The sequence below is a fragment of the Brassica napus genome, chromosome C5 (genome assembly GCF_020379485.1).
Source record: "Brassica napus cultivar Da-Ae chromosome C5, Da-Ae, whole genome shotgun sequence".
Lineage (NCBI taxonomy): Eukaryota > Viridiplantae > Streptophyta > Magnoliopsida > Brassicales > Brassicaceae > Brassica > Brassica napus.
This window is the reverse complement of record NC_063448.1, coordinates 416,126-442,835: the sequence shown is the minus strand read 5'-3', so window position 1 is coordinate 442,835 and position 26,710 is coordinate 416,126. Positions and strand designations below refer to the sequence as shown.

The 26,710-nt window shown below is 34.4% G+C and overlaps 5 protein-coding genes and 1 pseudogene across 5 annotated transcripts; 4 read left to right on the top strand and 2 right to left on the bottom strand.

The window, feature by feature from the left end:
- Positions 1–2,242: 2,242 nt before the first annotated feature.
- Positions 2,243–3,747, top strand: LOC106401957 (GRF1-interacting factor 2). Its single transcript, XM_013842583.3, has 5 exons — positions 2,243–2,502; positions 2,737–2,813; positions 2,893–3,001; positions 3,114–3,417; positions 3,523–3,747. The coding sequence occupies exons 1-5, from the start codon at positions 2,419–2,421 to the stop codon at positions 3,564–3,566; spliced, it is 618 nt and encodes a 205-aa protein (XP_013698037.1). The 5' UTR covers positions 2,243–2,418; the 3' UTR covers positions 3,567–3,747.
- Positions 3,748–4,828: 1,081 nt separating this feature from the next.
- BNAC05G00730D lies at positions 4,829–6,001 on the top strand. Its single transcript, XM_013838330.3, has one exon. It carries the CDS (start codon positions 5,033–5,035, stop codon positions 5,960–5,962), a length of 930 nt encoding a protein of 309 aa, XP_013693784.1. The 5' UTR covers positions 4,829–5,032; the 3' UTR covers positions 5,963–6,001.
- A 7,916-nt stretch (positions 6,002–13,917) lies between these two features.
- Positions 13,918–15,876, bottom strand: LOC106402213 (cytochrome P450 78A6). The gene is made up of 2 exons (XM_013842905.3): positions 14,816–15,876; positions 13,918–14,741 (listed from the first exon to the last, which is right to left on the bottom strand). The coding sequence occupies exons 1-2, from the start codon at positions 15,806–15,808 to the stop codon at positions 14,115–14,117; spliced, it is 1,620 nt and encodes a 539-aa protein (XP_013698359.1). The 5' UTR covers positions 15,809–15,876; the 3' UTR covers positions 13,918–14,114.
- Positions 15,877–18,097: 2,221 nt separating this feature from the next.
- On the bottom strand, positions 18,098–19,602 carry LOC106399537 (ras-related protein RABA3-like). The gene is made up of 2 exons (XM_013840007.3): positions 19,023–19,602; positions 18,098–18,760 (listed from the first exon to the last, which is right to left on the bottom strand). The coding sequence occupies exons 1-2, from the start codon at positions 19,283–19,285 to the stop codon at positions 18,310–18,312; spliced, it is 714 nt and encodes a 237-aa protein (XP_013695461.1). The 5' UTR covers positions 19,286–19,602; the 3' UTR covers positions 18,098–18,309.
- An 859-nt stretch (positions 19,603–20,461) lies between these two features.
- On the top strand, positions 20,462–21,964 carry LOC106401264 (ORM1-like protein 3). The gene is made up of 3 exons (XM_048756639.1): positions 20,462–20,910; positions 21,362–21,510; positions 21,682–21,964. The coding sequence occupies exons 1-3, from the start codon at positions 20,725–20,727 to the stop codon at positions 21,818–21,820; spliced, it is 474 nt and encodes a 157-aa protein (XP_048612596.1). The 5' UTR covers positions 20,462–20,724; the 3' UTR covers positions 21,821–21,964.
- A 152-nt stretch (positions 21,965–22,116) lies between these two features.
- LOC106399967 lies at positions 22,117–24,759 on the top strand (annotated as a pseudogene).
- The last annotated feature ends 1,951 nt before the right edge of the window (positions 24,760–26,710 follow it).

Genomic DNA, 26,710 nt, shown 5'->3' with positions numbered 1-26,710 from the left:
GTTACCCTCATCTCAGAGGCTAGGGGTTCCTCAACGATTCTTTGGTGTGGTAAGATACTTTTCTTTAAAAGTTACTTGGAGTCACTATAGTTGGAATCACATTATTATTTCCTAAAGTTAGATGCTTATGTCGTCATTACATATGTTTCTTTTAAATTGATAACCTCTTACTTTCATCCCTAAAGCTTAGAATCTGGGCCTTTAGAGGATATTCAGAATCGGATACATGATGCGCTGGAGGAATTTGCAATAACGGGTAATTGCCACATTAGCACTTATTTTTAAGCATCTGACACTATTTTGGTGGCGTATATAAGTTAAAAGATAGTGAATTATTTTCCAACATTTGTAGCCAATAATGACTTAGATCTCATACAAGAAAGGAAATGCCAACTTGGACTTTTCAGGTGGCTCTTATATCTATGTCTCTCGAAAGACATGTCTCTTAGCTGGAACAGAGGATGTGCACTTAGGTTATAAATTATAGGACTGGGCCGAGGGATAGGCCGCAACGTTGGGTTTGGAGGATTGCAAGGAGAATGTTGACAGAGATGGTGGCGATGACATAAGTTAAAATGGCGGTAAAGAGAAGAAACATGTGGTGTTGGACTCCAACAAAAGTTAACTATTTTAGGATGTTTTTTAACCAGTATTCAACTTCTGAGCAGCCACTGATCGATATGTGTAAAAGCGAAATCGTAGACCTGTGTATGTGAAAGAGAAAAAAATAAGCAGTTGAAGAATCATGTGAAAAAATAAGGGATACTTTTATGCAACGATTGTTATTTTTAGATCAGCTTTCTCTATTTGTAGCAGAGAATATAAAGACAAATAAGTTTTGAAATAGTGGCCATTTTTAGTGTAGAGAAACAAACATTCGTTGTCATCATCGTATGAGTTTTTATTTTTGATCAGAAAAAGAGAGAAAATAACATTTGAGGTCATCATTGTGAAATCCAATTAGGATTTCTCCTCTGTTTTTGGGGATTGTTATGAAACTAGGGTATGCTTCTGATTTTCATAGCTCTCTTTAAATCTTTAAAAAAATTATTCTAAGCTTCAAAACAAGAAACACTGCAGTTTTAGTGTGCATAATTGTTTGCTTGGTGACATATTCTTTGATTGTTTTGGGCTGAAATATAAACCCAACATATTGTGTTGTTCCATTTAGTTAGGTAATTATATATATGTTTTACGATGTTATCGTTGCAACTATGTTGAAACTAAGAATGAGATATTTGATTAGATAGGAATTATATACTTTCATTCAATACAGCCAACATTAAAAAGACTAAAGGATTTAGTTATTTCTTTAAGATTTTTTTTTTTTCAGAAAACATTTATACGCAGTCTGGTTCATCTTAATTTTCAGATTATTAATGGTTATACTACATTTAATTTTTTTTTATGTTTGGTTCACTCAAAGTAAATTATTTAATAAGATAGGGTATAAAACTCAAGTAAAATTATGTTAGAACTATAATAATTTGTTAATTTATAACACTATTAATCTATAAAATATTTTCAAATAGTATGAGCAAAATTTTCAACAAATTGTTTTTATAAAAAAGTTCAACAAATGCTTAAAATAATTTACAAAAATAATTAGTAAAACACTAAAAATTAAAGAAAATTTTATTATAAATTAAAAATCTAATATAAAAGAAAACAAATATATATTATAAAACATCATTTGTTGTTACATAATACATACTAAGACAATATTGAAAATATTTGTATATTACTTTAAATTATAAATTTTAATAATTTTATCACATTACATTTGATTTTCAATTGATTTAGTTTGGAGGTGGGTGTAGTAATTTATTATCGTGAGAAATTAGTTATTATAATAATATTAAAATCTGATACTCTTAAAAATATGAAAAATATTAATTATTCTTACTTTAATTTTTTTCAAATATATCAAATTGAAACAGAAATCAAATAGAAATATAAATCATTACATTTTCTTTAGTTTTCTGATTTAATAATTTTGTATTCTTTAACAAAACAATTTTAGTAGTTTTTCACTTCAAACCAACAAAATTTAGCGAAGTTTAAAATATAATTTTAGAATAAAAACATATAATACTTATTATTTTCAATATAAAGTAAAATTTCAAATATTTTGTAAAATTAAAATACAATACACTCAAACATAAAATAATTTTAGTGCAAATTCACCCGCCCGTAGGGCGGGCCAAACCCCTAGTTATACTAAAAGGAAATAAAGACATAACAGTTTTGGTCATAAAATCGTAGACGAATCAAAGGGAAGGGATAATAATCTATAAATATTGGTCGGAATCCTGGGCAATCATTTCGTTTTGCGCGTGGGGGTCTCTGGTCTATCAATATCTCTCTCGGCTCTGTGTATCTCGAAGAAAGCTAGGTAGGGTTTAGGTGTTTAAGAAGATGCAGCAGCAGTCTCCGCAAATGTTTCCGGCGATGGTTCCTTCGATTCCGTCATCTAACATCACCACGGAGCAGATCCAAAAGGTCTCTTCTTTCTTCCCTCTCTGTATGTTTTGTGTCTTATTGCGTTAGATAAGTTCTTGTGATCTTTAGTGATGCTATAACGGTTCGATTATTTGGTGGCAATTTGTGTGAAAATGTCTTAGCTTCGTTATTTATTTATTTTATTTTTAAGAGTCATGTTTTGGACATTGTGATTAGATGTTTGGTTGTTTTTTTTTGTACTTAATCTATCCCCTTCATGTGCTTAAATTTCAGTACCTTGATGAGAACAAAAAGCTGATAATGGCGATCATGGAGAACCAGAATCTCGGAAAACTTGCAGAATGTGCACAGTAAGTGTGTCTCTCTCTCTCTCTCCCATCTCTTGAATATTAACGGACTACGAGAGTTGCAATGGTTATATACTTGCAGGTACCAAGCTCTTCTCCAGAAGAACTTGATGTACCTCGCTGCTATTGCTGATGCTCAACCTCCTCCACCTACTACAGGACCTGCACCTGCACCAGCTATGGCTTCCCAGGTTGTTTTTCATGATGCTGAAATTCATATGGGATCAATCATATCATTAATATATATATATATATATATATATATATATTGGATTTCCTTACTATTGTGTGTGTTTCTGTTAGATGACGGCACCACATCCTTCGATGCAACCGCCTAGCTACTTCATGCAACACTCACAAGCTTCAGGGATGGCTCAACAGCAAGCATCACCCGCCGGTATTTTCCCTACTCAAAGAGGTCCTTTGCAGTTTGGTAGCCCACACCAGCTTCAGGATCAGCAACAGCAGCTTCAGCTACACCATCAACAAGCTATGCAAGGAGGACACATGGGGATTAGACCAACGGGTATCAACAACAACAACGGGATGCAGCAGCATCAGATGCTACAACAGCCGGAAACCTCTCTTGGAGGAAGTGGTGCAAACGGTGACTCCTTTGCGTTATCGCAAATACTATTAACTCACAATCTTCTACGCATTTGTAAAGCTATCCTATGATTTTGTTGATATTCATTTTTTTTGTAACTGACAGTGGGACTTAGAGTAGGCAAGCAAGGTGGAGCAGAAGGACAATGATGGCAGATGAAAGGGAACCAAAGAAAGCTTTGTTTTGTTTATATTTTTTTAGGACTTGTGTGCTTTTCTCTCATAAGGACTTTTGCATCGATTTTCTTCTTTAGCAGAAGATGTTAAGACCGTGGAGTTAGTTCCACAAACAGTGTTGTATTATTATTTAGTACAAGTTCTAGAAACATCATCATTATTCTCATTCATCTCAAACAAAAGCATTGATACATCCTCCTTTTATCCCTTATTCTGGACGAGACTTGACGATGAAATTCTGACGGCTAATGGGGTTCATGACGACGGGAGGGCCAGCAGTTCTAGGCCAAGCTTGGAACTTCTCATCTGTCGCCTTCCACCAGTCCTTGTTAGAGACCGTTCCTGGGGTACTCCCTGAGTTGAATCACACCATAAGTTTTAATTTAAGATGGTATCCAAAGTTATGATGGGAGTCTAAAGAAGAAGACAAAACTCGCCTCCAAAGATCTTATCATCGGAGATAACTTTGTCGAAGAGGTATGAGATTCCGAAAGAGCCGATGAGAGCACCGATGATGTACTTGGCTTTACCTCCTCCTGTTGATGCTGCCATTTTTCACTACCATTTAAATGAAAACTCAAGAAGATCTGCAGTAACAGAAACTATAACTCAGCAGCCAAACTCTCTCAGTAAAGAAAGACTAAGGATCGTCAGAGAATATTCACTTAATCTTACAACAAATGAAAACTCAACCAAGTTCCAGAGATGAGTCTTGAGAAGCAACTTGCAAAACCAATCGGTGAATCAAAAGTTTTTTTCTTTCTAAATTAGAGTCGCTTTAATTACAACATAAAGTTACCTTAGCCGATTGTGAGAGAGAGAGAGAGAAGATGACTGGAAGAGAGCTCAACGGTGGATAATGAACAATCAACTCTTATCATCTTATCTTTAGGATACTTTTTTAATTGAAAATGGGACAAAGCTTGTGTGAAAATTACTAAAGTGGGCACAGTTTCGAGAAGAATCGTTCTCCTTTGCGTTGGCAAAGACTAGAATATGGGCACATCTTTTCGTATATTTACGGCCCGTGATGTTTGTCTTATTGATCCATTAACATTTTCAGACCGTATATTTAAGATCTAGCGGTGAGATAAACATTTTTATCATATCCTGTTCTACTACTTGTAACTTTGACCAAACCGGTTTAACAAAAGGAACAGACCTACAATTTTACAAAGGTTAAAGCTGAAATCTTTTGATTGTAAACGTGACTGCACCGTGCGTAACGTTCTATACACGTAAAGTCCAATAAATTATATCACAAACTTAGCTGGCGTATTTGCTTCACGTATTTTAGTAAATTCAGATAATCATGTGTTATTTAATTAATTGATTTTTCCAAATCCTAAGTATTAAAATTCTCACCTACTGATCGTTGACTTTCAAATCGTTATTTAGAACATGTTTTTACAATCTTCATTATTTTCAAAGACTTGATCATGAAGGAGGATCGCCGTTTTCCTTACAGACATGATAGTCTTCAGTTCTTGAAAACCAAAACAGCACTTGTTATCTTCGTAGTGCTAACTTATCTCTTTGGTTACTTGACAGCTTACTATAACCATCAAACGTTACACGTGCCGCCACCATCAACAGCGGTGTTGAAGACCGTCAAGGAGACAAAACCTCGCGGTTGCCTAGTTGACAACTTCAAAGTAACTACTCGCTGCGGCGACCTTGTCCCTCCGGAATCAATCCGTCAAACGGTTATCGACAAGATCTTCAACGGAACTTCACCGTACGTCGACTTCCCACCACCGCACGCCGGGAAGTATCTCCGGTCAAAACGGATCAAAGGCTGGGGATCGTACGGAGCCGTCTTCGAGAACCTAATCCGACGGGTCAAACCTCGGACCATCGTCGAAGTTGGAAGCTTTCTCGGCGCGTCGGCGATTCACATGGCCAATCTCACGCGCCGCCTTGGACTCGAGGAGACTCAGATTCTATGCGTAGACGATTTCCGTGGCTGGCCCGGTTTTCGAGACCGGTTTAAAGACATGGCGCTGGTGAACGGCGATGTCTTGCTTTTGTACCAGTTTATGCAAAACGTGGTCAGCTCCGGTTCAACCGGTTCAATTCTACCGGTTCCGTTCTCTGCTGGTTCGGCTTTGGAGAAGCTGTGTGAGTGGGGTGTGACGGCGGACCTGGTGGAGATAGACGCGGGTCACGATTTCAATTCGGCTTGGGCTGATATAAACCGGGCGGTCCGGATACTTCGACCCGGCGGAGTTTTATTCGGTCACGATTATTTCACGGCAGCGGATAACAGAGGAGTGAGGAGAGCTGTGAATTTGTTCGCAGAGATTAACCGGTTAAAAGTCAAAACTGATGGTCAACATTGGGTTATCGACTCAGTTAATGTTATTTGATTCCCTTTTTAATATAAAATAAATATAGCCGATTTTTTTTTTGTTTGTGCACGAAATGCAGAATTTAAAATGCGATGTATATTGATAAGATAATGGATGATTCTCAATTCAAGAAAACAGATTTGAAGGTTTTATTGTAGTTTTACTATAAAACCTGTCCTGGTAAACTGTACAAGAGGTAATCACCTTCTTTTCTATTTAAAACTCCTTTTTTCTTACAAGGTGTTGTTTTAGAAGAAGAAAAATGTCCACATCGTGAAATTTGTTGTATTCTTTTGTTTCTTCACTTATACCAAAAAGATATAAGAGTACCACGGGCGTAAAGAGTTCTTCATAGAATTCTTTTGTACATAGAGCCTAGAAGACACCGTGTTGAATTCTTGAAATTATGAACTAAGTCCATGTACAAGCTAGAGGATAAAAGCGTGTCGGTCCGCAGCACAGGTACATAGAGCCTAAGGGACATCGAAAAGACCACTTCAGCCCAATTATATCTACGTGCTTATATTTCAAGGCCCGTATGCCTTCATTACCTTTTTGGAAGTTTTTGTTATGAGTTTGAATTTATCCAAATATCGACCAGTGAAGTTAGAAAACATCGACCAAAGAATAAAATGACAAATTGATGAGAGTAAAGAACACAAAAGTGTTTATGGAAGAATTATATTAGACTCTCATGAAAATAATGTTACAAGATGCATAGTTTATATAGAGAATAAATCAAACTAATTTCCTAAACTAATATGGAATATTATATAATAGATAATGATAAACTTCCTATTCTAATATATTGATGTATATCTTAATATTGAATATTGGATTGGATAGATCTTCTAGATCTCCCAATACCCTCCCTCAAGCTCATACGTGGTAACACATATGAGATTGAACAATCTTCAAAATAGGTGGTAGAAGTAGCTCATGCACTAATCGTTGCGGAAGCTTGATGAATGTCCCATAGCTTGCGATTTTGCAAGTAGAGATAGATGATCTGAGTTTTGGTTTGAATGTTTGTTTTATCCATCCTACAATGAGATGATTGTTTGCTTTGCAATCTTCACAGTAGAGTGAATCGGCTGCCGGTAGACTGCCGTCAAGAAATCTGAATCTTCGTGAGCTAATAGCCATACGAAAGTTGATGAATGAATGTCTGAATTGTTGAATGAATTTTCCTTGCTTCAAATCGAGAAACAAAGGAATAGAGAATAAGTTTGATGATTTGCGATTTTGCAAAGACACCAAGACTATGATTGAATAAAAATCTTCTTCTTCAAGTCGTGAATAAAGAAGTTTTTGAATGAGAAGTGATTGTTCTGCGATTTTGCAAGACAACACGAGAATAAAGATGTTTTTGATGTTTTTAGTTTTGTTTAGGCTCTGATACCATGACAAATTGATGAGAGTAAAGAACACAAAAGTGTTTATGGAAGAATTATATTAGACTCTCATGAAAATAATGTTACAAGATGCATAGTTTATATAGAGAATAAATCAAACTAATTTCCTAAACTAATATGGAATATTATATAATAGATAATGATAAACTTCCTATTCTAATATATTGATGTATATCTTAATATTGAATATTGGATTGGATAGATCTTCTAGATCTCCCAATATAAAATTTGTTAGAATTTAATATCAACTAGATGCGGGTGTTAATTTTTATTTTATATTTTATAAATTGTTTAGTAACACTTTTAAACACATTGAGTTTTTTGTTTATTTTTAGGATTTTACATATCGTAACTAAACCCACCCGGACCTAGAAAAACCGACTCTAACTCCCCCCGAAAATGTATAATATCCAAGCAGAGTATAATTTCAAAACCCAAAAAAATTCGATACAAAAAAAAACTGATATGTACCTGAACGGATACATGAATACACATAACTAATTGATTATGTAAACATATAAAAAGTTTTCATCCAAACATTTAGAATTATTATGATTAATGTAAAATAAATGATGTCGAATTATTATGGTAAAAGAAAATTAATGAAATAGTTAAAAAGTGTGAGAAAATAACATAAAAGATATAATAAAATAATTAAAATACTTTAGTATTGTTTTGTGATTATATGCTATCAAATTATTTAGAAAATAATAATTAATAAAGTAATTAAGATGAATGAAAATAAAAAAATAAAAGATGTAATAAATCTGTTGAAAATAAGGTTATTTCTATTTGTTTCAGTTTTAATAATAATATATATATATAACAACTAAAAGCTTTTTCAAAACTGTTTTGTTTTTGCTTTTTATTCCTTATAATTCTTATATATTCACAGGAAAAAAATTATGCATGTGGTTCTTAACGATAAGAGTCCAAGGATATGTACAAAGTTCTGTGTCTTCAATTCCGCTCCGAACAAATTCTGCATGTGGTCACTTGACTTCTGGGCTCTTATGGAAGTAGGTTTGATGAAAAATACTACCAAATAAGGCTACTAGCTCAACCCTGATAAGGAGTAGCCGCGCCGGATACAATGCTAAAAAGAAGAAATGTATCAACAAAGGAAACTACAGAAAGCAAAAATAGCGGTCTAACATAGATCTTCAAGCGATATTCTTCAATCCTCAACATAAGGTATTCATATATAATACCTAAAGAAAAAATACTTTACTTTGAAAACGCATGTAGAATGCTATAAAATACGAATTACCAAACGAAAACGAAGAGAAAGAACGAAGACGGATTCGAAAACATATGAAACGATGCTGAAAGACTCAAAGACATTATTGAGCTTATTACTTGTTTGTGACAAATAATAAGCGAAGAGTTGATAGAATCTGGTGATCAGAGGCAATAACATGTTAGGGGGGATGAAGCCTGGTCCGAGAATAATCTATATACATATATGATCAAACACTTGTATTAACATATATACGTATTTGTGTATATATAATATCCTCGATCCAGACAACATTCCCCTCAACTGAAATAGCTTCATTCTCATGATAATAGTCACAATATTTTAGCAGATTCTCACTTGTTGTTCTAGAGAGAGAGAGAGAAAAAGAGGAAAGGTGGGTGAATGGTGATGATGGTGTTATGATGAGGGAATGATGAGTGGCGGAGGAGAAGAAGGGCTTTTAATAAGACACAACTCGTCATTCCTAAACCCTAGCTAGCTTTTAAAAGGAAATATTTTAATATCAAGGCATTTAATGCATATATTTTTGAATAAACGTCACACGTTTTATTTGGCAGGATAATTTCATTGATCTCAGAAAAAAAAAGAATAATTTCATTAGACTTTTACTCGGTATGACGATTATGATTAGTACAACTAATTCATGGAATAGCTAGCATAACATTTTCGCCATTATAATTATTTTCGATAGTTTATTTCCAAAACTATAGATAATATTTAGTCATTTTAATGAGAAAAAGTATTTAAACGAACTTTTACAGTGCTAAGTTTTTTTTTTACTTTTTACGAATTTACAGTGTTTAATTTTCTCCAATCATTACAAGTTCTAAATTTTTTCTTATGTTAAAAAGAGTACTAGACATTTAATTCATTTTTTTTGTCAATTAACTTCAGTAGTTTCCTTAGATTCGACTAGTTTTTTTTTTTAATGAAAGTTTATATCATCTTTTTCTAAAATGTTTTATTTTGAGTTCAAATTCACATATGGTATATGTGAACTGTTATTATGTAACTATTCAAATTCTAAAATTTGGAACTTCAAATGTCATTTTTCTTTAAAATTTATACGCGTAATTAGTTAAGAGGCATAAAATCTAAGTTGATTTATGTATTGAATTGCAAAATATATGATTGTATACATACGTGCATATATATAGGCGACTGTGTATTATTGAAATGCGAAGTAAAGAAGGCAAGAGAAGTTAGTCAGAAGAGTAGTTGGGTAAACTGAGGATGACCTGCTAGGAAACAAAATATTTACAATTTAATTTTGCATCACTTTTTAGGTATCCTACCAACTTCATTAATTGTAAACATTGAATTTTTGATAGTTGTATGCAACATTTGATTTTAGTATACACAATAATGATATAAATATTCCACATTTTTCAGATAATTTTATTTTCTCATGTTTTTAAGAGGTTTGGATACAACGGTTTGAGTTAAAAATGAAAAATCGATTTATCTATTGTCTAAGTTCTCTTATGAGGTTGATCGTGCCATCTCTGTCCGCAAAAACCAACCGCAAACAAGCTAAAAACATGTTTTTGTACTTCCGATCCAAAAATATACATTCGCGTCAGTGTTAATCTCTATACAGTCAGGTTTATAATGAAACGATCCCTACTACAAATAAATTCAAACATAAGATAGAAATGAAGAACTTAATAGAATGTATGAATTGTTCTACATCGACAATCATGTCCTAGTTCAGGCAAGGGATTTGAATTGATGATGACTATCAAACCTTTGTTTTACTGGAAACGAATCTAAGACTATTATTTTTACTTTCTAATTAATTATGTTTTGTATGTACTACAGTAAGTAGAATTAGGTTCAAACTATTTGGAAGTTTCCGGGGAGTCGTTTACAGCAGAAGGCATGTTGTTGTTTCTACATGGCGTGGGTATTCTTTTCGCCATTTAAGATTATTATATTCTCCAATTTGATTAGTTTATTAATGCTATATAAGCCATAAATTTATGTACCGAACATTAGTTGCATTTTAGGCTTTAAGAGCATGATTATCGGGTGAATCCCGTTTTGGGTTTCTAATTTTTTTTTTTTGTTTTACTTGATTTTAAAAAAAAATTAAAATCGCACCAATCGCGGACCGCCACGTGTCGGTGAGACCCACAAACAGTGCAAAAAACCCGTCGCAAGCGGTCCTCAACTCACGCCTTCTGTCACCGGTTTTATAATATTAACGGAGCCCAGACACTATTTTTCCATCCAGAAACCCATTAACAAACCCGGATAAAGATGCTCTAAGACATCCGTGAACATCGAATTAAATTAATTATACTCCCTCCGTTTTGATTTAGTTGTCGTTCTAAAAAAAATTCGTTTAAAAATAAGTATCGTTTTATAATTTCAATGTAAATTTATTAAAAAGATTATCCAGTTTATTTTTTTATTAACTAAAATGTGGTTAGATGTATCGGTAATGATATTTTTATCTAGTAAATTTTTATTAATCTGAGTGTTCAAATCTAAAACGTCAATTAAAATGAAACAGATGGAGTATATAACAATAAAACATACAATATAGTGATTAAAGACAAACGGAAGAGGATGATTTACTTGCTCAGTTGCTCAGGATTTGGACTTCTTCTTTCGTTACTCTTTTATTTTTGGGCAAACGATACTTATATTGAAGCTTAGGTTACAGAGTTTTGAAACAGAAACAGAGCCTCTTTGGCTAAGCCATCAGCGACTACATTATAACTACGAGGCAGAAACTTAAACATGATAGATGAAAAGGAGTTACTCAACACACCAATGTCATGGAGAATCCCTTGTAAGGCGATCACAGATGAGTTTCCTGTGATCAGTTTGATCAGTCCTTTTGAATCTGAGAAAGAGATCGGGTGACTGAGATTGTTGGATTTAGCAGTTTTTAAAGTCTCCTTTAGCGCCACCGCTTCTTTCGTTACTCTCGTCTCATTTGCGTCATTGATATTCCTATATGAAATATTTACTTATGTAGGTAGAGACTTACAGTCCATATTAGTATATATATAAAATATTCTATCAAAATCGCTTAATTCATGTATCAAAGACCACCTAATTGACAAAACGTTTAACCGTTTTTTATCTCAAGAAACCATCCACTAACTAATACCAAAAATTTATTGGCTATGATAAAGAAAACGTCCAATCAGAATACTTCAACCAATCCAACTATATTGGTTCAGATTTTTTTTCCTAATACTTTAATGTTGTTCAAGTCATATATTCGTTCTGAGATATTATGTGTAAAATTTATTTCAATAGAGAATACAGGTCTGGTGTTAAAAAAAAAAAAAGAGAATACAGGTCTGGCTAGTGGCTCCTACTTCGTATATGTAGCATTGTAATTAGGAACGTAATAAATATAAAGGGCAGTGTCAAGTTTTGAAGCATGTTTGTCCTACTCTATAATGGCATCTATTTTATTTTAGATATTAATTATATTAATACTTTCAGTGTCCAAGAACAATTAAATGTAATTATTCAATGCACGTACTACTTCATTAGGTCGAGCAGAAGAAAGTTCACTTTTATAAAAATAAGGATTGAACATTTGTTCTTTCATCAAATTGTCCTTCATCAACGAACAAACGACCGTCGTCCGTAGAAGGTTTATAATTTACTGTAAATAAAATTTAAATAGTGTTATGACAAATTAATGACAACATACTGTTTATAATAAACAAATTACACTTACGTTTTTTGTTCTTCTTTGTTTGATGTGAATATAAGAGAAAGTTGACCAAAAAAATATAAGAAACATTAGGAAAGAAAAACAATAATATAATACACTATCAAAAGTTTGCTTATATAGCAATAATAGCTTATAGACTCGCTATGTATATTCACATCACAGGAAATTGTATTTTGATTTGACTTTTCCGTGCTTCTTATTAATTTGACTGAACCGGTTTGACCAACAGTTGTTTACACAAAGTTTGTAATTCGGTATTGCCGTATATACTTTCTGGTAGCATGTAAAAGAAATTTATTAACTGCATTATTCATGATTATCCACTTAACGTCAATGACTCAGTGTCAATACTTTTTAATGGCAAATAATTCCATATATTATTACGTTAATTCAAGTAGGCAAGCCTCACAGACTTTTTTTTTTTTACAAAATGTGAATTCATTTCATAGAAATGACATTGAGATACAAAAACTTGGATCTAAATCTGCTAGAACTAGCAAAGGCTACCTAAAGATCCCCCAAAAAAGATAAAAAAAGATCCTTAAATACATAGTTAGGCTTAATCTATGAAGACTAAGGCTAGACATGGAGATCAAAAGCCTCACGACTTAATTCATACTCATAACGTTTATCCAGAAAATGCGATTCTTTTAGCAAGGAGTTGAGCACTGAAAGAAATAGGAAAAAATTCTATAAAAGTAAAACAAAAATATAAGAAATCATCTATCTCAGATTGTCAAATCGGCTAATCTTTTTATCTTCTTTTATCACCTTAACAGTTTGTAAGCAGTCAGATATGTGTTTAAGTTGTTTTCACCAACAAAAGTGGAAGTCAGATATGTATTTGCCGAATGTTAAATAAACAAACTGATATAAGAGGACTAATGCGTTGGTCAACAACAAAATAAAAATGCTAGAAGTTCAGAAGTGATAAGTCCATTACACAAGCGTTGATGAGATCACGTTATGGAACAACCAGAAACACTAGCTGAGTCGAACACTCGACGACGATACCTATTATACACAATTTCAGCCAAATGCTTGTTTTATTAGTAAAATCGTTGACTGACATAGCTCTTCTAAGAAACTTCGTACCAAATTAAGCATATTATTTTATACAATTGGGAGTAGGATATAATTAAAGCTGGAGAAGATAATTCAGTTAATCGTTCAACACGCGAAGTATAGAGTTATTTATTTTAGTTAAGTGGAATAATTCCTAGGATGATCGTTGAATTCATTTGAAGATAAGTGAACTTTAATTAGTTATATATTACCAATATCTTAGAACTCTTATATCTAAGAAAAGTTAGTTAAGTTAAATTAAATAGCGACCACTAGTTAATGTACAAATTGTATTTTCTGTAGATTTAGCATTGCATACCGAAGGTTAGCCGAAACATGCGACTCACGCCAACAAATTTTTACAAGGAATTTCTCACTAGTTCATAACGAAACAAACACATGAGTTTAAGTTCAAATAACCAAATGGCCCACGTAAAACTGAAACGTGTTAAGTTTCTTCAGAGCCGAGACTACCGTACTACTGCGTTGGTTAATAAAATTAACAACATTACTCACCATCAAACCGTACGCATGAAACATATATTAAATTTATTTCATATAATACAAATACATTAATATGTTCCCTTAATCAATAAAAGATGGGCGAATATACATCGCACTTTGGACTTTGCATACATATCAGTTTTCCAGGTTTTATTAGAATACGTGTTTTTTTAATTTGCCAATAACTTTGAAGCATTCGTGCATTGACTAAACCGAAGCTTATGCTATCTTACGCCTTGAGCGTAAGTTAACGACAAGAGGACAAGCCATCTCGCACGACAGCCTCAAAACATCTGAAAGATCAGGAGGGTTAGCGTTGACACTAGAAAGCCACTCAAACTCATGCAAGAGCGTTGCAACCCAAAACGAAACCGTCGCAAGCCCCAAATTCTTTCCCGGGCAAACTCTCTTACCCGACCCGAAGGGTGCCAACCTCATATCCGACCCGAGAACAGAGAACTCAGCTTCACCCTCTTTTGCCACGAACCTCTCAGGCTTAAACTCCAAAGGATTCTCCCACACGTGTGGATCACGTGCTATAGCCCACATGTTGACCATCGCGGTGGTCCCAGCCGGCACGTGATATCCGTCTACGGTGGTGTCTGTTATGGAGAGACGAGCCCAAGAGAGAAGCGGGCCTGGTGGATGCAGCCTCAACACCTCTTTGATCATGGCCGTTAGATACGTGAGAGATGGGAGGTCAGACTCATCAACGGCTTTGGATCTGCCAACGACTCGGTCAAGCTCATCGTGGACCGTTGACTGAACTTTAGGATGCATTACAATCCTCGCTAGCACCCACTCGATCAGCACGGCCACTGTGTCCGTCCCCCTAAATATCATTTCCTAAAGGGACCAAAAATTTGAAATATTAATGTCCATGTTCTACATATTACAAGAATTATATAATGTTTACGTACCCAAAGAACAGCGACCATGTCGGATTCTGATAATTTTTCTGAATCATGAAGAGAATGTAACACGTCGAGAAAACTGCACGTAGGTGCACGGTGTTCATGAATGATTCGGCTCAATAACTGGTTTACTTTCGGTACAAGCTGAGAGCATCTGAACCGGACTTGTTGAAAATCTAGACCGCCTAACCAAGGAAGGTGGTCGGTCCAGTTAAGTGTACCGAGAAGATCGTACCCCTCTTCAACCAAACCCTTCAAGCATTCCGACTCAACGTTGTTATTAGACTCCAGTTCATACTGTTTCCCGAAAACTAAACCCATCATGTTAGACAACGACGCCGTTTTTAGCAAATCACGTACTCCAAACGCGGTTTCAGCGTTACGTGCAAATACATTCACCATCTGAGTCGCGATCACTCGTCTCTGCTCCTCCGAGCGTTTGATTTGCTTTGGGTTAAAAAGATGGTTCGAACCTAACCGACGTAGCGTGCGCCAGTAAGCACCACTTGGAGCAAATCCCATGGCTCGGTTAAACATCAAACCATAAGCGGTTTCGTCAACAGGTCGGTCTGCAAACACCGAGCTGTTCAGTATCTCCTTTGCCACGTCAGGATGACACGTCACCATCACCTTGGTATCACCGAGGCTAAACGCCATGAGCCGCTTGGCGTTTCTCATCGCAGCCACTGCTGCTATGCGCTGGTGAGCTACGCGGCTTGACCTTAGGCTCATGCTTCCCACGAGTGGAAACCCTCTCGGACCGGGAATGAGATTCTTGTTTTTTTGGTTACAGCCGGAAGTAAACCGGCGAGTGAAAAAGTATCTTCCCCAAGCCGGTCCACCAGGTGTAGACCAAAATACGATGGTGAAGGTAAACCAAGTGATGGCTACGGCGATGAGAAGAGAAATAAAATGTTCTTGAATGAAAATATTGCATTTTGATGCAAGAGCAAAGACCCACAGATTTTCTATTTCGGTTCTCATACCCAGAGAAAACATACTGAATAAATGGTTTTTTTTTCTTTTCTTGTGATATTTTTCGTTTTCGGGTTGTGATTTAAGTTCGCGTCTTTGTGAAGCTTTAAATAGACGTGCCAACGAAGTGTGAAGCTATTAGCCAATGCCAGATCATAGTTTGGTTTAAAATTTAATCATTTATCATTCGAAAGGTTTTTCATATACATTTAAATATTTATTAGTTCAAAGTTATATGTAGGTGCTCAAACGGGTATATGCTGCCAATATGCACTTGTGGTCATCATATGCATATGTCATGTTATGTTTGCTACACTCAAATGACTATATCCTCAAAAGATTTTCTAATCTATACACATATTGAAGACACTATTCCTACACCTGTCCCATTGGTTTCATTTGTAAAAAGTTGTCTAATTTTTTTTAAAAAATTGTAACTAGTTTTAAAATTGATTAATATTCTACTTTGTTTGCATATATAATACTATGTTTTAGAAACATATATATATTACCATATATATGTAATAGAAGTGAGTATATATGCATCTTAATAAAGTAACTTGCATATCTTAACGTAGTGCTTAATAACAAAAGACGATATATGCTTAAAAACAATATAAATAATATATTTTTAAAAAATTATAAACAATATGTATACGTAATTACCAATATTATTTTCAAAGATGCCATTTTCCGATGATTCTCTTGTTAATTACAAGTGGCGAATGTACGACTTTTATGACTTTTCTCCTGCAAATTGCTCTCCAATTGACTTTATATTCTCAAGTCAACTGCCTTTCCTTTAAGTTATCTCTTTTATGTATAGAAAGTTGTAATTTTGACCCAAAAAGGAAAGTTATAATTATAACACAGGTTTCTAACAGCAGTAAATGATTATGAAAATTGTTACGTTAAATTTGTCAAAATTATGATATACTATCAACTAGCTTAATTCAGCTAATACTTATTGAATACAATCATACTGGAGATACTAATTTAAATGTTTATCATGAGAATCTTACTCTTGCTTATAAATATTAAACTAATTAGTAACTTTACACATAACACAGAGTTATCAGCATATAAATAAGTAAATAAGTGGTCACAAAGCACTTTGGTGGCGGATTAATCATATGCGCATTATATAAAAGACCATTTTTAGGTCATGGGCGAGAAAACGAGTTTGCGATTGGAGCACTTCAGATTATTCGGTTGAATGCAAAAATAAGAGAATCATATCTTATGTCGGATTTGGATTATATTCGAGATTCTAAGTGACACTCACAGTTGATGTCATGAAAAATATTATGAAAATATTTCACTAATCGCGTTCCTCCCGGGGCCGACCGGATCAGCCGATAGGGTTTATAAAAAAATATTATGAAAATATCTGCTTAGTGATCTTATTGTAAATTCTAATAATTTCACTTAATTCTATACAAAACTCCCCATGAACAATCATATCAGAGTGGGTGAACGCACGATCATGTATAACCTATATTGTGATCATACAATCAACCCCATTAAACACTTTTAAAAGAACATAAAATCGTATAACAAAACTTTTTAATAATCACAAAGTTCCATATTTATGATAATTTGGTGTTCTCGATCTATATTTTCTCTATATGTAATACCAGTTCCTCATAAGTAATAACATATAACAGCTGAAGAAAACCTATTAACGAAGAACAGCTGTTGACGAAAAAAAACAAAGAACAGTAAAGTACTTATGTGTGAAATATTTATAGTGAAAAGGTTTGATTGTCATTTTAAAAATCGCGTGACAGTGGCTTTAGAAATTTAACTGAGATTTAATTAGTTGCATATATATATACAGACTTACAGCTAATAACAGCAATTAGAAAGCTTTTTGCAATGCAGTTTTCGTGTAATTTTTGTCATTTGTACGTCAGCATCCAGCGACTTAGACTTTTGTCTCCTCGCTCTTATGGCAGAAACTATGGCAGTATTCACAGCCATAAACTTTGCCCTCAATCACGGATTCGACTTCATCACTGTGCTTTATGATTCTTATGTCCTCATCAACATGATAAACATACATGAGATGAAGTTAGAAATCTAGGGCATTCTTCGTGACATCTATTTCCTATCGTTCTCATTTAAAATAATCAAGTTTACTTTCATTTCTAGAGCTTTGAGCCGATTCTATAGTCAAACATGTTTTATGGGCCTTAAACCCAACTTAAGCTTTTCAATTTAATGGAAATCAGTTTGCGCAAAAAAAAAAGAACGTCAATAATTTCAAATGTTTGTTTAAGGTATAAAATACTTCCATTTTTGCATATACAATAATATTAAATGAATATTATAAATGGTGTAGAAAAAAAGATATCAAATATGACATGAATAGTTTTTAGACGGTATCGAATAAGTACCACCAATTCACAAAATATATAAAAAGCCCATAAACAAAGACATGGGTAAAATGATATTAAAAAAAAAGTCCCACTATGTCTCGAGGTTTCTGGCCCATACTTGAGTCCATCACTCAAAACTCAAAATCAACACGAGCACGAAGCTGGTTCATTCGTCTTACCAGTCTCAAGATCAGAACCAGAGATGATCACATCAATTCTCGAACCGTCAAGTTTCGCGGTAGTCCCATTCTGACATTCCAGAGCTTTTCTCGCAACAACAACGCGGCTGAAAATCTCCTCTAGCAGACGGAAAAAAGCTTCGTCGACGTTCCCGCCGCTTAGAGCCGAGACTTCCGAGAAGAATAGCCGATGAGTCTCGGCGAACTCGACGGCGTCTTCTGTCGTGACGGCGCGTTTATCGGCGGCAAGGTCGGCTTTGTTTCCGACGAGCATAATCACGGCGGAGTCGTCGGCGTGAGCTCGCAAGTCCTCAACCCAACGTGCCACGTGGTCGAAGGAGACGCGTTTAGTTATGTCGTAAACGACCATAGCACCTAACGCGCCTCTGTAATACGCGCTTGTCACCGCTCTGTATCTAATCTCCGAAAACGCAGTAAAACAACTCATTGATTAGTTCTAATAACAAAATAGTTAGAAAACCAATAGTTTAAAAAAAAAAACGTATAATCAATGATTATAAGTAGATCGGAAATCAAATCAAATCATATCTAAATGTCGTGATCCAAGAAAAATAAACTATACTTTAAAATATGTAAACAATTTAATTTGAAAGCCAACCTGAGATTCAGCTTTGTAAGAATAGTTAAATGTGTGTATAGATGTAGATAGACATTTACCTTTCTTGACCGGCGGTATCCCAGATCTGAGCTTTAACGAGCTTGCCTTGATGAGTGATCGTACGTGTCTGAAACTCGACACCAATGGTGGACTTTGAGTCGTAACAGAACTCGTTCTGTGTAAAACGTGAAAGGAGCTGCGTTTTTCCGACCGCAGAGTCACCAATCACTACCACCTTGAACACGTAGTCGATCTTTTCCGGCAATGTTGGTCTACTTACATGTTTATTCTCCGGCGTCTCTCCGCTCATCTCTTCGTTCATTGTTGAGGTGGAACTGGGTCGATGAAGAGGAAAAACTCAGTAAAGTTTTGACTACCTTTCTGTTTGAGTAAGTGGAGAGTCAGTGAAACAGAGAAAGTGGGAAGAAAAACGGTTTGAGCCGATCTTGTTTTGTGAAGACAGCAACGATGCTCTCTGTTCGTTCTTTTAATACTCTTAATATAGCTTTAAATGAATATACAATGTTAATATAGCTGTGAGCATGAACCGACATAATTAAAGAAAAAGATCTTTACTAGTATTATTATTTTGCTAAAACAATTGATTGATTCAATATGAAACCCACATTTTGTCTGGAGAGACCAACTAAAAAGCTCTTATGATCTATCAATTGTTGGTTGTTCTCTACTCCTCCCTCATGTATGAATTTATTGCTTTTTTTGGTCCCTTTCTTTCTTTTCATTCTTGTTGCTTGAAATTAAATTTATTGATTGTATAAGACAAAAAAATTAATCGGTTGGATTGTTTTTTCGAACAAGACAACATCCTAAATGAATAAATATCTGTTTTATTTCGTTGTAAATGTCACCAAAATTGAAAAATTAAATATGTAAATTAAGATTATTCACACAAAAAAATTAATTTTTATTTTTATCTTTACTTGCTAGTTTTATTTTAAGGCAATTCTCTCAAATAACCATTTTTAAGTTTTTGTAAATAACAATTTTTAAGTTTTTGTCACAAAAATAACCTTCAAAAAAAAAAAAAAAAATCAAAATAGTCCTTTTTTTATTTTGAAAATTTTAACATTTATTTTTTATTTTTATTTTAATTTTAATTTGAAATTATATCCCCAAAACTTCACTATTTAACTCTAAACCCTAAGTTTAAATTGGTTAACTCTAGGGTAAAACTTATTTTGGTCATTTTCAGGGCTATTTTTGTGACAATTTGTTTTTTAAAAGACTATCCTAGGAAATTTCTCTTATTTTAGTTTAAATTTTTATATGTTTTCTAATAAATTTCAGATAATCATATTTTTATATTTAAATAGTATATGTTTTAGTTTTAAAGTAAAACACATCAATTAAAATTCTAAAACATCAATATTTCTGGACCAAAAAACCATCAATCTTTCGAATATAACAACAAAAATCTGCAGGGCCCAATAAAGAGGACAAGATAAAGATGTGAAAACAATGGGCTAAAAATCAACCAGGGCCTCTTATAACGAGAGCTCCTGAAAAGATCCAAATGATACAATTAATTAATTAAAAATGATTCAACAGTAGATGCGAAAAAGCAGTCGTCTCCTCCAGATTAAACCAAACCAGACCACAAATCTGAAGAGACCCCTTTCTCCTTCTTCCTCCCCACCCCCAAAAAGAGAGCCGAGAGTTTTGTGTGAATCTGGGTTTTCGATTTCATCTGGTAAACAGAGGTCGAATCGAATCGTCATTATTGTGGAATAGATCGGATCGATGGCGAATCTGTACGTGAAAGCGGCTCCACCGCCGGATATGAACAGGAACACGGAGTGGTTCATGTACCCAGGGGTGTGGACGACTTATATACTCATCCTCTTCTTCGGATGGCTCGTTGTGCTCTCCGTCTCGGGCTGTTCCCCTGGGATGGCTTGGACTGTTGTTAATCTCGCTCACTTCGTTGTAAGCTGTTGATTGACTGTTGAATTGTTTTGTTTTGGTATTCGATTTTGCTGAGATCTGCCTTTGAATCTGTTTGTATCGGTTTGGTTGAGATGATAAGTTTTTGATTAACATCATCATTAGCTTCTGATTGATCGGTTTGGTTATTAATAGCAACCTTTTGATCAGACTTATAATTAAGATGCAATACCTTCTGGTAAGTTTTGGAGTTGATAAGGCTTCGAACTAAGATGCAATCTTATTGCATTGATCAGTTTGAGTATCAGAATCTGGAATTTGTAATAATAGTAACATTCAAATGTTATTCCCTTATGACCTGACTGTTTGGTTTATCAGGTGACTTTGTAAATTAGTAAATATAGTATTTGATTATCCAAATCCGTTTTTTTTTTTTTTCTTTTAAACTCTTTTGTAAAATGTGAAATCTGAATCGCGTTTCGTTGTGGGTCAGGTAACGTATCACTCCTTTCACTGGATGAAAGGAACGCCTTTTGCAGACGACCAAGGAGTCTACAATGGTCTCACCTGGTGGGAACAGATGGACAACGGTCAGCAACTTACCCGCAACCGCAAGTTCCTTACCGTTGTTCCTGTTGTCCTGTAAGTCCCAACACCCTCCTTAAACCTTCTTGTTTTTTTTCCAATCTGCATTATCTTTAACAATTGTAACTCTTTGTTACTGCATTTATCCTAATAATGCATAAGCCCTTAAGGGTCTTCTTGTTATTGGTTTCTTAATCAAATATATTATTTGTATATATGAAAAAACAGGTACTTGATAGCATCACATACAACAGATTACAGGCATCCATGGCTATTCCTCAACACACTCGCTGTGATGGTTCTAGTTGTGGCCAAGTTCCCTAACATGCACAAGGTACGCATCTTCGGGATCAACGGTGATAAGTAACGTTCTTTAGCAAACTCAGATCCATTTCTTTTCTGGCAAGAGAAAAGTGGATACACATATATGTATAAAATGTTTATATGAGTTGGTTTGGAGTTGTCGGATATTTTGTAAGTAACTTTGAAGCTTTGAATTTCTTCTTTTTTATGTTTTCTTTTTTAATATATAGACACGAAATTCATAACAAAATTTTCTAGTCAAATTAATTTGGCTTTTTTATGTTAGACCATGATTATCGCATAAGCGATGTTTTTTTTTTTTTTTGTTTTCTTAAAAAAAAATAAAAATAAAAAAAATAAATCAATTGCGGACCGCCACGTGTCGGTGGGGCATGCAAACCCAAAACTCCCCAATTACCGATCTTTATTTGATGATTTCTGGAAGTGATTTTTTAAATTTTTGTGGGATCCACGCGTCAGTGGAGTCTATATTTTGTCAAAAAATTCTTTTAAGGATCTTGGGACGTTGATGCTCTTAGTTACCTGAAACAATAGTGAAAGGAATTGAGGTTTGGCACAGATATGCATGGTGTGAATGTGACTCATGAGTTATCCTCCATGACACGAGGATGTGTTTCATTCTGTGTAATGATCCAGTGGGGTATAGAGAACACGTGGCTCACTATATGGTATTTACGTATCCAACTGAAGTCCACCTGTGATTTTACATGTCATGATGCAAAATATAGGTGATGCATTTTTATTCAGTAAACCCCTCGTTTAATAGTATAAACTATAAAGCACTGGGGACACAATAGTTTAATTTACAGTGTTTAAAGATTGTTAATTGCTGTATTAGTTTGTTATCTAACTTTAGTGCCGACAAAACGAAAGGAGTGAATGACTAACAAGAGAAGGAAGGGTCTATTGTGTGTAAGAAAATAAAATAAAAAGGTATTATCCATTAAATCAAGGTGGGGTCTACACTGTATAAACCGTCGATTCTCTCTAGACACAACACGTGTAGTCAATCCAGATGCTTACGAAGCCAACAAGTTATTTGAACTGTGTCGCTCTAGGTCGTAACTCAAAAGCTTTATGAACAAAATAACTGTAAAAAATTGGTTGGGTTAGAGTGCGAAGGAAGCAAGAAGGAGAAAATAGAAAAGAAGAAAAGGCAAAAGCTTCGGTTGCAAGATCAATTCATTTGTTTATTCATGGAATCTTCGGATTAATGAAAAAATGGTGGTTTTTAAAAAAAAAGTCTATTATACAAAGCTTACTCCTACGTTTCTCTTTTCGAGTCTGATTTTTTATTTTTATTTGGAAACTCTCTGTTCTTTTGGTTAATCTGCTTGGTTTCAGCAATGAGTTCAACTTAAAGGTATGCTTCTTATTTTTTTTAATTTTCAGAGAAATTCCAAAATTTAACTTTGTTTGTTCCGAGACTTTTTCTTTTATAAAGAACAAGTTGAATTGTTTTTTTTAATTGATTTATGCAATGATATTTATATTCCTGTTGCTGTATCTGTGGAAACTTCTCAGAATTTCATATTAAGTTGAATTGGTGATAGCAAGACTTGCGTGTTATTGTTTGATTAAAATTCTTGAAATCAGTCGCTTGTATATGAATTAATCATTTTGCTTAGAAGCAATCTCGTAAGTAGCAAGCGATCCCAAAAAGAAAAATCAGAATAAACTCCTTTTTACTTTTGTTTTATGTGTTCTATTGCGGGTTCTAGGGAAAGAAGAAGGATATAAAGTTTGGATGTAATCCACAAATCGAATATTTGTCTTCTTATTATTATTATTTTAAAGCTTTCTTAGTTTACTTTTAGGTGATTGATCTAGTAAATGGGAGCAGCTGAAGCAAGAGCATTGTGGCAAAGAACATCAGCAGGTCGTTGCTTTGTTGTTCATGAAGATTCTAAAATGGCTCCGAGGTTAGCTTCTTGTCATCATCATCAACGTTCTTCTTCGGGCAACACTGAAAAAGGCAGCTTTTTTCTGGAAGTTTTGGAGATTTCTCTTGCGATACCAAATGGTGGCTTAAGGGATCATCTGGATTCGATGAGGAGATTGCAAACACTTTCTTTGAAGATGCTACCAAATGCAAGAAACTACATCAATTCGTCGACTTGATTGGGATAAGAGAACAAGAAGTGGCAGACTATAGCTTTATGAGCAAGAAAGATATAGCTGCAACACCGTGGTGGAGAAGCACTACGGATAAAGACGAATTAGCTCTCTTGGTGGCGACTAGATCCCTTGACTATAATATTCAAAACTGTGATCTTCCTCCTCCCCAGAAGCTCCACAAGAGGATTGACTGCACCAGTGGCGAAAAATGGTTTAAAACACTGGTGAAATCGCCGTGTAAACAAGTTTCTTGGGGTGAACCGTTTGAGAGATCTCTGAGTAGCAGTGGTAGCACAGAGAGCAAGAACACGAGTCCAAAGTCTTCTCTTATGAGTGATGATCTTAGCAAAGCTCAAATTTTAGAAGCATTAAGGCATTCTCAAACGAGAGCAAGAGAAGCAGAGAAAACGGCCAGGGAAGCTTGCGCTGAAAAAGAACTTGTGATGACAATCTTTTTGAGACAAGCGAGTCACTTGTTGGCTTATAAAGAATGGTTAAAGCTTCTTGAAATGGAAGCTAACTATCGGCAGATGAAGAAGGAGGAGGAAGAAGAACTAGGGCAGATCAAAGGAGTGAATCTGAAGAAGAGGAAGCAGAGAGGGAAGAAGAATAAAATGGTTGAGATTGGTAGAAGATATATGGTGGCTTTTGCTTTAGGGTTTAGTCTCATTGGTGCTGGTCTGTTCTTAGGTTGGACTGTTGGATGGTTGTTTCCCTTCTAGAATCTTCAAAATGTATTTTCTTTTATCACTGATATTTACAAGAGTCTTAGAACTTTCGCTTTGCCTCTAAAATTGTGTGCATGTGTGTTGTCTTCATGTATATATGTTTGGGTATACCTTCTTTGGAAGGTTATTTTGGTTAGATCCCTCTCTTTATACAAAACTGAGAAGAAAAGAGATTGAAACATGGAAATGTATCGAAGGCTTAAGAATGTTGGTACATTTTCATAATTTCTAACCATTTTTCAAATTCAGATTACAAAGCAGGGCCTATATATGCTCCAATTAACTAATTGTGATCCATTCTGCTAACAATTTTTGGGACTTCTTTTTTGTTTTTGACAACAAATAATTCACCCATAATGATTTTTTTAAGTAATACAAATGTGTGAATAAATTTCCAAGATAAAGATATTTTATTGATCATTTCGTAGTCCAACAGTTCAGAATTAAACAACATTTTTTCCATTTTGCAGAAACCAATATTCGATTTTCTTGGACGCTATATATATATATACGGTCGATTTCTAAACCACTAAATAGCTCCAGAGTGTAGCTAGTTGAATTCAAGTCCACCAAATCCCTGTCTGAAACAATAAATTCGAGTATCGTTTTAGACGTGATTAATTATTCAACACGTGTTGTATCAAATATCACTCAGCCAGACAGCTCTTGGTACCATGCGGGTACCATTTCCGCGTTCTCGTCTTGTCCTGTGTCCTACATGAACATTATACTATTACAGTACTGCAGCCTAATATGCACATGCCAGAACGTTAACTAGTTGGTATTCGGTATAATATAATTACTTGTTTATGTGATTATGTCAGAGCTTAGGGAAAGTCTCCGAAGCTTATGCGTCGTTGAGAAGGTAAAGACCAATAAAGCTTCCGAGTCGTAGTGAAGGTAAAAAACCAATGAAGCTTGAAGAGGCTACAGCCCGTCCTTTTAATTTTCCTCGTATTGAATGCTCAAATCTTCCGGTTGGTCATTCAGTTTTTTCTTTTGTCACCTATCGATTATATATGTGTATTTGTTCGTTAAGTGATATACTGGAAACTAACTACTACATGAAAAAGCCCTAATTGAAAAGCGAAAAGAGATATTAGAAGAAGAAAATTATTTTATAAAAAAAATAGTGATTATTATTGAATTAGATAAATAATAAGTTGTAACGGATCCAAGTAAAATCTTAAGTTGTCGATCGTAACGCTTCAGCACTCTCACCAGTCATCATCACTAAGCTCTTTCAAGAATCTCTAATTTTCGGATACAACATAATGCTCGCATCTTCTCTACGACTTCATCGCATCCTCTAACCATTAGGCAGGCCATCCATCGAATACTCCGGGATGGCTAGATCAGCTCCTAACCATCTCACCACATAATTAAATACTCTTCACCCCTTAAATTGTATTTTGGTTGTATTAATTAGCGTTTCTATACGACGTCAAAAAAGAAAAAATTAATTAGCGTTTCTCTATATATATATATATATATATATATATATATCTTGCATCCTCTTTGTTCCTTAGGTTCTTGTTATCTTGTTTCCAGTGTAAAACTTAATATTTACGCACAAAATAACATATCGACGAAAATGATAGAATTTTACATTTTTATACGATTAAAATATGTAAAATCTTCTGTATATACCCGAATATATATAGTTCCAACCACACCACGATAAATCAATCTCGAATCCAATGCTTCATTTATGTAGTTCGGTTCCCTTTTTTTTATGGAATAACAAAACAAATAAAATACGACAGATATCAATAGTAACTAAAAATGATAATTTTGATATCAAATATGGATAATGAATGGTCTGAACACTATTGCTTGAACAATGACAGAAATATTGTACCAAATTGGAAACTATGCTAGGTAGCGAATTTCTTTTCCTCGCATATGTATATTTCTATTCTTACGTTTCGGTTCATAGTTTTTCGTAAAACTAATCAAGCTCTAATTTTTCAAAAAAAGAAAAAAAAGTTTAGTACATCGTTTGTTTATCCAAGAATAAAACCCTAAAACTTTAGTCCTTCATGCAAGCAATTTTATGTAATCAAAACTGTATATAATAACATACA

Coding starts and splice junctions, on each gene's coding strand:
- LOC106401264 (XM_048756639.1), top strand. CDS start 20,725: ATGGCGAATCTGTACGTGAAAGCGGCTCCACCGCCGGATATGAACAGG. Junction 20,911..21,361: donor TTAATCTCGCTCACTTCGTT/GTAAGCTGTTGA, acceptor GTTGTGGGTCAG/GTAACGTATCACTCCTTTCA. Junction 21,511..21,681: donor ACCGTTGTTCCTGTTGTCCT/GTAAGTCCCAAC, acceptor ATGAAAAAACAG/GTACTTGATAGCATCACATA.
- LOC106399537 (XM_013840007.3), bottom strand. CDS start 19,285: ATGAACGAAGAGATGAGCGGAGAGACGCCGGAGAATAAACATGTAAGT. Junction 18,761..19,022: donor GATACCGCCGGTCAAGAAAG/GTAAATGTCTAT, acceptor TTCGGAGATTAG/ATACAGAGCGGTGACAAGCG.
- LOC106401957 (XM_013842583.3), top strand. CDS start 2,419: ATGCAGCAGCAGTCTCCGCAAATGTTTCCGGCGATGGTTCCTTCGATT. Junction 3,002..3,113: donor CACCAGCTATGGCTTCCCAG/GTTGTTTTTCAT, acceptor TGTTTCTGTTAG/ATGACGGCACCACATCCTTC. Junction 3,418..3,522: donor TGGAGGAAGTGGTGCAAACG/GTGACTCCTTTG, acceptor TGTAACTGACAG/TGGGACTTAGAGTAGGCAAG.
- BNAC05G00730D (XM_013838330.3), top strand. CDS start 5,033: ATGAAGGAGGATCGCCGTTTTCCTTACAGACATGATAGTCTTCAGTTC.
- LOC106402213 (XM_013842905.3), bottom strand. CDS start 15,808: ATGTTTTCTCTGGGTATGAGAACCGAAATAGAAAATCTGTGGGTCTTT. Junction 14,742..14,815: donor ACATGGTCGCTGTTCTTTGG/GTACGTAAACAT, acceptor TGGTCCCTTTAG/GAAATGATATTTAGGGGGAC.